General features: G+C 43.9%; 1 protein-coding gene across 4 annotated transcripts in view; it reads left to right on the top strand.

Annotated features, from left to right (window-relative positions):
• Window positions 1–11,767: 11,767 nt before the first annotated feature.
• The window catches only part of stk3 (serine/threonine kinase 3 (STE20 homolog, yeast)), a 761,988-nt gene continuing 758,706 nt past the window's right edge, over window positions 11,768–15,049 (top strand). For all 4 annotated transcript variants that reach the window (XM_068031157.1, XM_068031154.1, XM_068031155.1 and 1 more), the window contains exon 1: window positions 11,768–11,951. In XM_068031157.1, coding sequence (XP_067887258.1) covers window positions 11,929–11,951 — 23 coding nt within the window. In that variant the 5' untranslated portion in view covers window positions 11,768–11,928. The remainder of the gene's footprint in view (window positions 11,952–15,049) is intronic.

Below are 15,049 nucleotides of genomic sequence, written 5' to 3'. Positions count from 1 at the left end.
TCTGCTTCTCTTTCCACAGATGCTGCCAGACCTGTTGAGTGGTTCCAGCATTTCTTGTTTTTATATTAAATACTTCAATACTCTGTGCTATGCAATATGCTATTAAAACTTCTCTTGCCCTTGTGTGGGTGCAAGGGAAAAAAGCACAAGAAAATGTTTGTCTCCTGATAGGAAATGATTTCCCTACAACTAGCACCTGACATTTCTCTGTTGTAATCTATCTCTTTCTGCATTTCATTGATATTATTATGGCCAGTACTCCTCCAAACTTGCCTCTTATTCTGGCTCAGCTTCAAATTGACATCCTATAATCTTTTCCACCTCCCTATATCCTCACTGTCTTGAAATCAAAGTTCTTGAAACTGCTCTAATTCATACTTTTCTATGACTTCATAACTATAGAACTCCTTACCCTCTTCCAACCCCAGGCTTTGCATTGTTATGACCAAGGTGGGAGGAGTACACTGTTAATTCAGTCCCACTTCTCCACAGGTCACAGCATATCAATAAATTTTTCCACTTACCGAAACAGCCAATTAGATATACTATTTGTCCCCAGAATAAAGCACACCAACCAGGTTCCCATGCATCTGCTACCCTTGTCCTTCTAGGTGGTAGAGGGCGTGGGTTTGGAAGGTGCTGTCGAAGGAGCCTTGGTGAGTTGCTGTAGTGCATCTTGTAGATGGCACACACTGCTGCCACTGTGCGTCGGTAGTGAAGGGAGGGAATGTTGTAGGTGGTGGATGGGGTACCAATCAAGCGGCCTGCTTTGTTCTAGATGGTGTTGAGCTTCTTGAGTGTTGTTGGAGCTGCACCCATCCAGGCAAGTGGAGAGTATTTCATCACACTCCTGACTTGTGCTTTGTAGATGGTGGACAGGTATTGGGGAATCTGGAGGTGAAGTACTCGCTGCAGAATTCCCAGCCTCTGACCTGCTCTTGTAGCCATGGTATTTGTGTGGCTGGTCCAGTTCAGTTTCTGGTCAATGGTAACCCCCAGGATGTTGATACTGGGGGAATTCAGCATTGGTAATGCCATTGAACGTTAAGGCAGATGGTTATATTCTCTCTTGCTTGTGATGGGCATTGCCTGGCACTTGTGTGGCGCAAATGTTACTTGCCACTTATCAGCCCAAGCTTAGATGTTGTCCAGGTTCTGCGGCTTTGGACATGGGCTGCTTCAGTATCTGAGCAGTTGTGAATGTTGTTGAACATTGTGCAATCATCAGTGCACATCTCCACTTCTGACTTTATGATGGAAGGAAGGTCATTGATGAAGATGGTTGGGCCTTGAACACAATCATGAGGAACTCCTGCAGTGATGTCCTGGGACTGAGATGATTGACCTCCAACAAGCACAATCATCTTGCTTTGTACTAGGTATGACTCCAACCAGCAGAAAGTTTTCCCCCTGATTCCCATTGACTCCAGTTTTGCTAGGGCTCCTTGATGGCCGTATTTGGTCAAATGCTGCCTTGATATCGAGGGCAGCTTGATAGACAAGTTGTCGCTATTTTGAACGATTGGTAGCGAGCTCCTCCCAGTCATCAATGTCGATGCTGCCATGCTTCAAAGAGGGCTTCAGAGTGTCTTTGAAGCGTTTTCTTTTTCCTCGCCTGGAAGCTAGCCATTTGAGAGTTGAGAAATCAGGATCTGGCAGGGGAGACGTTTTTCGGCCATCTGGACACAGTGTCCAGCCCATTGAAGTTGGTTTGCAGGAGTTTTGCCTAAATGCTTGTGGAGCTGGCTTTAAGGATACTAGTGTTTGTTTGTCGGTCCTCCCATTGAATCCACAGGATGCGGAGGCATTTCTGATGGAATTTCTCCTGCACCCTTATGTATCACTGATACACAGTCCAGGTCTCACTGCAGTACAGGAGTGTGGTGACAACAACTGCTCTGTACCTTATGACTTTTTTTGACTTGTGGAGATCTTTGTCATCAAACATTCGCTGCCGTTGTTTGTAGAAGGCTGAGCTGGCGTAGCTGATCTCCTGTAGTGATGTCCTCATCAATATGGCCTTTTGAGAGAGGTGGCTACCATGGTATGGAAAGTGGTCAACATATTCCAAAGTCCCTCCTTCAACATATAAGGGAGATGGAATATTTGGCTGACCAGGTGTGGGTTGATATATGAGTTTTGTTTTGGCAACATTCAAGGGCAGGCCAAGTCTCTTGTGTGCAGAATTGAAGAGATCGAGAGCGGCTTGCAAATCTGGCGCAGAGTGGGCAACACTGCAGTTATCTGCAAATTATAGATCACGTATGTCTATGGTAGTCAGTTTACTTTTGGCACGGAGGCAACAGAGGTTGAGTTTTCCATCTAGGCAGTATTTAATATTAACACTAGAGGGCAGCTGATCTTTCATGAGGTGAATAGTCCCGATCAGGTAGATTGTAGAGTATGGGGGCTATCACACAGCCTTGCTTGACCCTGGTCTTGATTTTGAAGACATCTGCTTTAGATCTCCCACGCATTGCAGTTGCAGTTATATCATCATGGATCAATTGTAGGTTTATGATGAAGATTCTTGGACATCCAAATCTTTGGAGAACAATCCACAAGAGCCTCATGATTTACTGAGTCAAATGCTTTGATCAGGTCAATGAATGCAATGAAGAGTTCATTGTGTTGTTCTCGACATTTTTCCTGGGTGTGTTGGGCAAAAAATACCATGTCGGAGGTTCTTCTGGAAGGTGCAAAACCACATTATGTCTCTGGGAGGATTTCCTCAGCCACATGAAGTAGGAGATTCAGGAGAATGCGTGTCAGGATTTTCCCTGCTGTGGACAAGAAGGAAATACCTTGATAGTTCCCACAGCATGATTTATCTCTCTTGAAGATAGTTACAATTGCCGCATTCCTGAAGTCGGTGGGGGTGGGGGGGGGGGGGGGGGTGCGGGGATGGGGGAAGTTCTTTTCCTCCCAAATCCGTAGGATAAGTGCATGGAGTCTTGAAGTGAGGAAAAGCCCACCAGGTTTGAAGACCTCAGCTGGAATACCATCGGAGCCACAGGCTTTGTTGTTTTTGATTGCTTGTTGCAGCTCTCTCATTGATGGTGGTTCATCCATGGATTCTACCACAGCATACTTCGGGATAGTCTGAAGAGTATCAGCTGTCACTGTGGATTCATGGTTCAGGCAAATATTCTTTCCAGCATTGATGGATGGCTTTGTCATCCTTAAGAAGAGAGATACCATCCTGTGAGCAAAGGGGATTTTGTCCATAGAACCATAGAAAAACCATAGAAAAATTACGGCACAGAAGGAGGCCATTCAGCCCATTTGATCTTGGTCAATAGATGGCCCTGGTGGCTTCAAAAAACTTTGCATGTCATGATGGTCGGCATTTTGTTGGATCTCTCGGGCTTTCTCTTCCCACCACTTGTCCTTTATCTTCAGAATCTGTCTTTGGGCGTCAGCCTTGAGCTGTTGGAATGCAGCCTTCTTGACTTGAGACCTTGGATTGTTTTGCCAGGCAATCAAGGCTGCTCGCTTTTGTTCAGGAGGTCACATATTTCAGCATCATTTTTGTCGAACCAGTCCTGGTGACGATGATGCTTGAACCCAATGGTCAGGACACAGGAATTGCGTACAGCTGACTTTATTTGTTCTCACTGTTCTGAAATTGAGTTGGATGCGTGAAGATTTTCCAGATTGGTTGTGAGCCACACTTGGAATTCCTTTCTTTGGTTGGGCTGCTTTAGAGCTGACACATTGATCTTCTTCCTCTTGGACTTTTGAGTCTTGCGATGCCTTGGTGCTAGGTGAATGTTCATCACCCCAATCGAACAAGTCTGTCCAGCAGGCAACAGTTCCCTGCATAGATCGAGTGATACAGACATCACTTAGATCTTTGACTTGAACAATGAATTAATCCAGGAGGTGCCAGTGCTTTGATTTAGGATGCCTCCATGTGGTTTTGTATTTGCCCTTCTGACGGAAGAGGCCATGCTGAGCACACTTTGTCAACAGGAAGACACCATTTGCATTGGCTTTTCCCATCCCGTTTTTCCCAATGGTTCCTCTCCAGACTTCAGAGTCACAGCCAACTCTGGCATTAAAGGCCCCAAATGGATGATCTTCTCTTCTTTTGGGATGGCAGTGAGGACTTCAGGAAGGTCAAATAGAACATTTCCTTCACATCTTCATCGGAGTCAAGGGTCGGGGCATAAGCGCTGAAAACAGTGGCATATTGATTATGGCTGAGCTGTAGGTGTAGTGTCATGAGCCTTTCATTTATGAAGTTGGGAAGTTCTGGCAGTGCATCCAAGTTCCTATTCCAGATGGCAAAACCAGCTCCGTGGACATGAGGGTCGCTGTCTGCCTTTCCTTTCCAGTAGAAGGTGTATCCCACTGATTGTTCCTTCAGCTGCCCCTGCTCAGGAAGACGGGTGTCACCACCTGCAAGTTCTCCTCCAAGTCACCTATCATCCTGGCTTTGAAATATATTAGCTGTTCCTTTACTGTCGCTGGGTCAAAATCCTGGAACTCCCTCCCTCATCACATAGACTGCAGAGGTTCATAAATGTGGCTCACCACCATCTTCTCAAGGGCAATGAGGGATGGGCAATTGCCAGTGATGCCCATATCCCATGAACAAACCTTGATGGTGCTCTACTTTATAGGTGCTAGTCCTTAATAGAATCATAGAATGGTTACAACACAGAACAAGGCCATTCGGCCCGTCATGTCCCTGCCAGCTCTCTGCAACAGCAACTCAGCTCGTTCTACACCGTGCCCTTTCCCTGTAGCCCTGCAACATTTTTCTCATTAGGTGCTTATCCAATTCCCCTTTAAAAGTCTGGTTGTATCTGCCTCCACCACACTCTCAGGTAGTGCATTCCAGATCCTAACCACTTGCAGCATAAAAAAGCTTTTCTTCATGTCGCCGTTGGTTCTTTCTGCAATCACCTTAAATCAGTGTCCTCTGGTTCTTGATCCTCCTGCCAATGGAAACACTTTCTCTCTATCGACTCTGTCCAGACCCCTCATAATTTTGTACACCTCTGTCAAATCTCCTCTCAACCTTCTCTTCTCTAAGGAGAACAAACACAGCTTCTCCAATTCAACTACGTAACTGAAGTCCCTCACCCCAGAGCCATTCTTGTAAATCTATTCTGCACCCTCTCTCATGTCTTCACCTTGTTCCTAAAGTGCAGTACTCAGAATTGGACACAATACTCTAGTTGAGGCTGAAGTGTTTGATAAAGGGTCATCATAACTTCCTTGCTTTTGCACTCTATGTCTGTAGTTATAAAGCACAGAATCCCATATGCCTTTGGAACCAATTTCTCAACCTGCCCTGCCACCTTCAATGATTTATGCACATATTACCCCAGGTCTCTCTGTTCCTGCACCCCCTGTAGAATTGTGCTCTTTACTTTATGTTGCCACTCCTCATTCTTTCTACCAGTATTCCACCATCCTGTCAATGTCCTCTTGAAGTCATTTGCCATCCTCCTCACAGTTCACAATGCTTCCAATTTTTGTGTCATCTGCAAATTTTGAAATTACCCTGCACATCCAAGTCTAGGTCTTTAATATAGAGTCATATATGGCATATAAGGAGGCCATTCGGCCCATCAAGTTCATGCTGGCTCTCCATGGAGCAACCCAGTCAGTCCCACGTCCTGTTCGATCCCCGTAGCCCTGCAATTTTATTTTCTTCAAGTGTCAATCCAATTTCCTTTTGAAATCATTGATTATCTCTGCTTCCACCACCCTCATGGGCAGTGAGTTCCAGGTCATTACCACTTGCTGTGCAAAATAGTTCTTCCTCACATTCCCCCTGCATCTCTTGCCCAAAACCTTCAATCTGTGACCCCTAGTCCTTGTACCATCAGTTAATGGGAACAGCTTTTCCTTGTCTAACATATTTAAGCCTGTCATAATTTTGTAGACCTCCATCAAATCTCCCCTCAATCTCCTTTGCTCCAGGGAGAACAACCCAGCTTTTCCAACCTAACCTTGTAACTAAAGTTTGCCTATCCCTGGAACCATTCTGGTAAATCTCCTCTGCACCCTCGCAAGGATCCTCACTTCCTTCCTAAGGTGTGGTGACCAGAACTGGATGCAGTACTTTAGTTGTGACCTAACCAAAGCTTTATAAAGGTTCAGCATAACTTCCTTGCATTTGTCCTCAATACATCTATTTATGAAGCTCAAGATCACATATGCTTTGCTAACCACTCTCTCAATATGTCCTGCCACCTTCAAAGATTGATGCACATGCACCCTCAGGTCTCTCCGTCCCTGCATACACTTTAGAACTGCGCCATTAAGTCTATATTTCCTTACTCTATCCCTTCTGTCAAACCGCGTCACCTTACACTTGTCTGTATGAAATTCTATCTGCCACTTATCTGCCCATTCTGCTAGCCTTTCTATGTCCTACTGCAGGCAGGTCATATCATCATCACTGTTTGCCACAACTCCAAGTTTGATATCATCAGCAAATTTTGAAATTCTGCTCTGTATTCCAAGATCCAAGTCATTTATATATAGCAAAAAAACAGTGGTCCCAGCGTTGACCCTTGGGGAACATCACTGTCTACCATCCTCCAGTCTGAAAAGCAACCATTTACCAATTTTATGTCCAGTTGGACACTGACCCTCTTGTTCCATGAGCCTCAATTTTGTTAACCAGCCTTTTATGCGGTACTTTATCAACACTTTCTTAAAATTCATAAAGACAACATCGACTGCATTCCCTTCATCAACCTTCTCTGTTATTTCATCAAATAATTTAATTTGTCCAGCATGATGTGACATTTACAAATCTGTGCTGGCCATCTATATATCAAGAAAAGCAGTAGTCCTAGTGCTGACCCCTGGGGAACACCACTGCATACCTTCCTCCAGTCTGAAAAACAACCATTCACAACTACTCTATTTCCTGTCACTCAGCCAACTTAGTATCCATGTTGCCACTGTCCTTTTTATTCCATAGGCTTCAACTTAGCTGGCAAGTCTATTATGTGGTACTTTATCAAATGCTTTTTGGAAGTCCATATACACATCAACCACATTACCTCCATCAACCAGCAATGTTACCTCATGAAAAAACTCAATCAACTCAATCACTCGGTTTCTCAAAAAGGAAATTACAAGCTGGCCAGGTCTGTAAAACATAATATTATTTAATATACACCTAGGTTTGCCAACGCAGTGGGATTGCCCTGGAGTCACCAGAAATTTAAAACTATTGTCCAGGGCAACATTATAAGCTATTACAACTATTGTGCTTTATAAAGCAAATGGGCAGCACGGTGGCGCAGTGGTTAGCACCGCAGCCTCATAGCTCCAGCGACCCGGGTTCAGTTCTGGGTACTGCCTGTGTGGAGTTTGCAAGTTCTCCCTGTGTCTGCGTGGGTTTTTGCCGGGTACTCCAGTTTCCTCCCATCACCAAAAGTAAATTGCTCCTAGTATAGGTAGGTGGTAGGAGAATATAGGGACAGGTGGGGATATGATAGGAATATGGGATTAGTGTAGGATTAGTATAAATGGGTGGTTGATGGTTGGCACAGACTCAGTGGGCCGAAGGGCCTGTTTCAGTGCTGTATCTCTAAATAAAAAAAATAATAAATTCTATGGATTGTTTACAAGTTATTAAAATAGTTCCGAAGAAGGGTCACTGACCCGAAACGTTAACTCTGCTTCTCTTTCCACAGATGCTGCCAGACCTGCTGAGTGATTCCAGCATTTCTTGTTTTTGTTTCAGATTTCCAGCATCCGCAGTATTTTGCTTTTATTAAAATAGTTATTTGGTAGCACAGAACTTGAGTATTGCTGAAAATAGAGACATTTCGTCGAAGCTTTTCGTCTTGCACTCATTAGGACAACTCGAAAGAATACCAATGTATGGGAAATAACAAATTTATACTGTATGAGAAGAGAATGCCGATTGGTTGGCAAGTGGATTCTGATTGGTAAAGGGATTTCCATGGCGAATGCACCAGTTTATTGTGACTGACAGCTAACTGCCAAGCTTTATTTAAACCAGGCAGTTTGACATAAAGAGGACAGAAGGAGGTTGCAGACCGATGTAATTAGGTTGAGTGAGTGGTCAAAAATCTGGCAGATGGCGTATAATGTGGGAAAATGTGAAGTTGTTCACTTAGGCAGGTGTCATGATCCTGTAGTTTTTTTTCTGGGAATATGCAGTGTACCTTTAAGGCTTGCAGAGAATCAGTACTGCTTTAAGAACCAGCAGGCCTCTGGAGTTACCGAGAAGGTGCATTTTTATTGCCTTGGATACAGCCATTTGGAGACTGCAATTCAAAGGGTGCATTATCGTTACCATGGATATTGCCACTGGGATTGAGTATCATGCGATGCATTTGTTACAATTAAATTTTGAACTGGCTTTTTAGTTGAAGACAGTCTGTTCTAACAGAGAACACAGCTAGACAGCTAGTGCTAGCACCTGGAAAAAGAGCTCTCAACCATTTAAACTGAAGGAAGAGAATTTTGCTCTGTTTAATTATTATTATCTCTCAAAATTCTAAAAGAAAGTCAAGCCAAAACAGCAATCTCTGGTAATTTAAACTGAAGGAAGGGAAGTTAGACTGTGACAATATTTTATCCCTCAACAATTCTAAAGTCAAATTGATTCATTTAAAAAGTGTTTGCAAGTTGTTAATTGTTGAAATTTGCTGGAGAGGGAAGGTATCACTTACTGCTGGAATTAGACTACGGACTGTTCTACTGTGGAAAAACCTTATTTTCCCCATCGGATGGCAGTGAGGACTTCAAGCAACATTGGACTGTAAATTTGCAAGGACTTTAATTTTTCTCTATTTTAAATGTTGTTTATATCTTCATAGTGTTTAAGAATTTAGTTTCTTATAATTGAACAGTTAATTTGTTGATTTAAAGATACCCAGTTTGGTTAGCCTCATTCGGGGGTTAATAGATAGTACAATTTGGCTGGGTCTTTCTTTAATTTGGAAAGTTTATAATGATATGTTAGGCGATCTGTGGAGCGACGGGATCGAATTAACAGTGCGATTCTCCCACCACAACCAGAATCGTATATTTTGATTGGGGGCTTTGACTGGAGTGGTCAGTCGTAACACAGGAAGAATAAAAAAGCAGAGTATTACTTAAACGGAGAGCGACTGCAGAACTCCGAAGTGCAGAGGGATCTAGGTGTTCTTGTGCATGAGTCACAAAAAGTTAGTATACAGGTACAGCAAGTAATAAAGAAGGCTAATGGAATGCTATCCTTTATTATGAGAGGAATTGAAAATAAAAGTAAGGATGTTAAGCTTCAGTTATACAAGGCATTAGTGAGACCACATCTCGAATATTGTGTGCAGATTTTGTCTCCTTATTTAAGGAAGGATGTAAATACGTTGGAGGCGGTTCAGATGAAGTTTACAAGATTGATACCTGGTAGACAGTAGCGTAGTGGTAATGTCACTGAACTAGCAATCTAGAGCCCAGACAAATGACATGGGTTCAAATCCCACCACTGCAGGTAATGAAATTTGAATCAATTAATAACTCTGGAATTAAATAGCTAGTCTAATGATGACCATGAAACTGTTGTTGATTGTCGTTAAAACAAAGTGATTCTTGACAATGCCGCCGGCTGCTGACGTCATCAGACTGTGCCAAGCTGTGTAAATGGGCTCCTGCGTGTGCGTTGTGTTCTGCATTGCCAGGACTGGTTGGCGCATGCGCAGATGATGTCATCACGTAACGTGGGGAGAGTGGCTGAAGACCTTGGTGGCGGCGGGTGCTCTCTCTCCCCCCAACCTGCTTGCTCTCACCCCTCCTCCACCCACCCCCCCCCCCCCCCGCTCACTTGCTCTCTCTCTCCGGCCATTGCGTGCCATCATGGGTTTACGTTGCCTTTGTGTGATTATTTGAGCAGCAGCATCTTTAGTCCTGGCAGCTGCCTGAGCGTCGCAGATCGTGACATTTTAGTGGCACAGGCTACATTTGTGTATGTGCCAGTGCAGCACTACCTAGTGGTTGCGTTGTCAACAAACACAGCCTTGTTAAAAACCCATCTGGTTCACTAATGTCCTTTAGGGAAGGAAATGTGCCATCCTTACCTGGTCTGACCTACCTGTGACTCCAGACCTACAGCAATGTGGTTGACTCTTAAAATGCCCTCTGAAATGGCCCAGCAAGCCACTCAGTTCAAGGGCAATAAATGCTGGCCTAGCCAGAGATTCCCACATCCCACAAGGGATTCAAAGGTTATAAGGGGGTAGATGGGAGCTTGGAATACAAGACACAAACAGATAAGCCATAATCTTATTGAATGGCGGAGCAGGCGAGAACGGCCTACTTCTGCTCCAAATTCGCATGACTCTGATTGGTCAAGGCATTGCCCAGAGGAATTAACCCCCTTGCGCCACACTACGAGCCCGATTGGCGATCTTAAATTAGTTGTCAGCGTAATTCTTAGCACATTGAGGATTATTTAGCAACTGTTGTCCAATTGCTGAATCACATCCAATGTTGGATACTGTGTTTTGAGTTTTGCAAGCACGGGTTGGTTGGGTGCAGCCTGTACCTTGCCCATTGTGCACAGCGGAAGGGCCATTTTGTTGGATGCGATCCGCCAGTGTTTGGGACATTTCTTTTGGGCCTCCTTATCTCGAGAGACAATGGATACGCGCCTGGAGGTGGTCAGTGGTTTGTGAAGCAGCGCCTGGAGTGGCTATCAAGGCCAATTCTGGAGTGACAGGCTCTTCCACAGGTGCTGCAGAGAACTTTGTTTGTCGGGGCTGTTGCACAGTTGGCTCTCCCCTTGCGCCTCTGTCTTTTTTCCTGCCAACTACTAAGTCTCTTCGACTCGCCACAATTTAGCCCTGTCTTTATAGCTGCCCGCCAGCTCTGGCGAATGCTGGCAACTGACTCCCACGACTTGTGATCAATGTCACACGATTTCATGTCGCGTTTGCAGACGTCTTTATAGCGGAGACATGGACGGCTGGTGGGTCTGATACCAGTGGCGAGCTCGCTGTACAATGTGTCTTTGGGGATCCTGCCATCTTCCATGCGGCTCACATGGCCAAGCCATCTCAAGCGCCGCTGACTCAGTAGTGTGTATAAGCTGGGGGTGTTGGCCGCTTCAAGGACTTCTGTGTTGGAGATATAGTCCTGCCACCTGATGCCAAGTATTCTCCGAAGGCAGCGAAGATGGAATGAATTGAGACGTCGCTCTTGGCTGGCATAAATTGTCCAGGCCAAGTGTTTGGGACATATGGCCTATATATCCAGCATCACACTGGCATTGAAATTCATTTATCACATTTTCAGCAATACTCAAGTTATTAAAGTATTGAACATGGGGAAAAAAGCAGTTTGAATGAATCATCCAATGCCATAATGATGATTCTCTGGACTTTCTGATGGGCCATGGGAAGGCGGCATCTGTGACTATGGACATTTTGAGCGACCAATAGGAGCATGAGGGCAGGGCAATGACGGCAGGAAATCACGTGATGACAACTCCCGGAATATGGACAGCCAAGTTGGTAATCAATTAAGGCACCCAATTACTGAGGACATCCGTGACGAACCACAGACTTCTGTTTCAGCAGCATTACTGCTTTTATTATTTCTTAAAACTTAAAAATCTGTATTCCGGCTTCCTTTCTCTGACGATCCCAGAATCCTCTATTCTATCAATGGGACAGGGTCATTCTAATTGGCGAAGTGATTGACAGCTCCTTGCACGAATCAAAGCGCGCAGCGGGGAGGTTGACTTCCGGAGCAGGAGCCAATGGGGTTGTCAGGAGGGATGTTGAGGGCGGAGCGGTTACGGAGCAGCAGCGGGTTTGTTTGAGTGGCGCGTGCCGTGACGTCAGGCGAGCCGGGCAGTGGCTGGGCGACGCTAGGATGGGGGTTTAAATATCAACTGCCTTTCCAACCGTCGCACGTTTAAAAGGCGTCATCACAGCAATGGAGCCGTCGGCGCCAAAAAGGTAGTGACAACCCCTTTGGAGACTCGGGGGGCGGTATGCATGTCGATTGCATATAGTGCAAGGTGGCATGTGTTTACAGGAAGACGGGCGAGATTTCACACAGATTTCCGCCCCCCCCCATATACTTGTGTATTTTTGTTGCTACTTTAGCATTTGGACCTAATGAAATCAGTACAAAAAGTTTCAGTGTTTTAAAATAGTACTTGTTGCCGCCCAAATAGAAGTGACCATCATTTTAGCTGGTTTTCAAAATTGGTTGTGTTGATCTGGACTAAAGTTCTGTCGATACCTGCTGATTGGAGAGGGGAGTTATAAGTACATATGAGGTAAACTAATTTGGGTAATATGTTCTGGATTTCTGACACCTTGGTAGGTACTCTGGTGTTTCATTTGATTTCACTTTATGTGGGCGATAACTTGTTAAGAAAAAATGTGCAGTGCCTTGCCAAAGGACATTAAATACTCTACTTAAAGCACAAAGTTGCATTCATGTCCCCAAGATGTCACAAAGCTCTTCATGGCCAATGATGCACTTTTGAAGTGCAGTCATTGTTGTAATAAAGTTAAATGTAGCAACTAGTTTTCACAAGTTAAGAACGTGAGATTGTTATGACTGTGGCGGGAGCAACACATTCTCAATTCAGTCCTGTCACTCCACGGGTCTCAGCATATTAAAGTTTTCCCACCCAACCGGAAAACTGCCAAATTAAACACTCTAGTAACCCCCAGAATAAACAGACCAAACCAGGTATCTTTAGATGACAATAAATTAACTATTTATTAAAATGAAATCTTAAACACTATTAAGATAAACCTATGTCTAAAGCCTTATAATGTCTTATTTTAACCTAACTCCCCCATTCACACACATACACTCATAATAGTAGTTAACCAGTTTTAAAAGTTTTTAAAATTAGCTGTTTCTTAAGAATAAATAAATAAGTCTTTGTGGGTTACGTTCCTGAATTGATGAGGTATTCCAAGGTGAAGATAATCAAAGGTCACTTGAAGTCTTCACTTGGATTTGATGAAGCAGTCTGTTTTGATAGGCAGCAGGCATCAAAAACCTGCGAATTTCAGAAAAATACAATCAGTCAGGAGAGATTCGATCTTGAAGCAAATACTTTCTGGCTTGGAAGTAAAGAAAAGGAATTTTTACTATCTACAGCAATACAAATGGTCTCTTGAAAGAAAGAAAGAAAGAAGGCTTTTTTTGGGGGGGCAATTAACTTGGCCTGTAGCTTCTTGTAGAATTTCTGTGGCGAGAGAATGAACAGCTCTTTTCTCCTCTATGCTTTGCTGGAAAGTCTCTCCAAACCAACTGGTTCAGACTGGTTTTTGCCAGTTTTACACAGTAAAGTGGAAACATACCATGTGACTTCTCTTGCCTGCTAGGTAACAAAATGCAGCTGTGGCACACTGTGCCCCCAAAAATCCAAACTTCTCTCCCTGTCTTAAAGGTGCACTGTTTTAATCCGAGGAGAAAAATAATACGTCCATGACAGAGATAAATTATCAGTAGCTGCCTTTGGTGATGGTCATTGAGGGAAAGGTCTGGGTTCGAGTCACATTCCAGAGTCTTAAGTGCAGAAATCTAGTCTGATGCACCAGTGCTGTACTGAGGAAGTGCTGCACTGTGGTGCTGACTTTTGGTTGAGACATTGAACCAAGTCCCCATCTGCCCTCGGGGATGCAAAAGCTATCATAGTGCTAAGAAGGACAGGAGTTTTTCCCCTGGTCTGTGGCCAATATTTATCCATCAAAAAATCACCTAAAATGTATGATCTAGTCATTATCACATTGCTGTTTGTGGGACTTTGCTGTGTGTAAATCGGCTGCTGCATTTCCGACATTACAACAGTGACTTCACTTCAAAAGTAAATAATTGGCTGTAAAGTGTTTTGTGACTTCCTGAGATTGTGACAGTTGCTATAGAAATGCAAGCCCTTTTTTCTTGATTATAAATGTTGGCTAGGACACTGATAGAAGTCCCTGACTTTACAACTTGTCATATGGGATCTTTTGTGGCCACTTCAGAGGGCAGATAGGACCTCAGTTTAATGTCTCATCTGAATGATAGCACCTCCAGCTGTGTAGCACTCCTCAGTACTCTATGTAAGAACATAACAAATGGGAGTAGACCTTATAGCCCCTCAAGCCTACTCTGCCATTAAATACAATCTTGGTTGATCTTCTGCCTCAACTCCATTTTTCTGCCAGCTCCCCATATCTCTTGATTCCCTGAGAGATCAAAAATCTATCTCAGCTTTAAACTAAGGCTGACTAAACAATCTACTACCCTCTGGGGTATAGAATTTACAACCCTCTGAGTGAAGAAATTTCTCCTCATCTCAGTCCTAAACGATCGAACCTTATTCTTAGGCTGTGCCCCCATGTTCCAGATTCCCCAGCCTCTCCATGTTTACCCTCTCAAACCCTTTCAGAATCTTGTATGTTTCAATGAGATCACTTCTCACTCTACTGAACTCCAGAAAGTATAGGCCCAATTATACTGATTTTACTTCCTGTTCTGAGCAAAGATCCTTTCTTACTGCTGTCTTTATCAGTGGCTACTCCTCCTTTTCCATTCTGCCTGTCTTTTCAAAATGTTGCATACCCCGAAATATTTCCCAACCTTGGTCACTGTGCAACCATGTCTCTGTAATGGTGTTAGATGAACTCGCGAAACGAGTTTAGTACTATCTTCTTGTGACTGCTTTGTGCATTCAGATCACAAGCCTTTTTTTAAAAACCACTATTTTTTGCATAGACCTTATTCGTGATGCCCGATTACCATTAAACTCTGTCCCTCCTGTCTCACTCTGCTTGTCTTTACCACACTACACTGCTCTACTGCCTTGACTGAGCTCTTTAAATTTCTAAATCTCCCTTTGCCTGACCCGTCCCCATTTCCCTTTTAGTTTAAAGCCCTATCCACAGCCCTAGTTATACGATTGGCAGTGTCCCAGAATTCAAAACCTCTTCCCACACCAATCTGAGCCATGCATTTAACTCTCTAATCTGCTTGACCCCATGCCAATTTACTGGTGGCTCAGGTTAATCTAACGATCCAGAGATCATTTTTTAAAAATTCTTTC

This window comes from Heterodontus francisci, chromosome 5, assembly GCF_036365525.1.
Source record: "Heterodontus francisci isolate sHetFra1 chromosome 5, sHetFra1.hap1, whole genome shotgun sequence".
NCBI lineage: Eukaryota > Metazoa > Chordata > Chondrichthyes > Heterodontiformes > Heterodontidae > Heterodontus > Heterodontus francisci.
The sequence above is the reverse complement of the archived record's forward strand: the minus strand, read 5'-3'. Positions and strand labels throughout refer to the sequence as shown.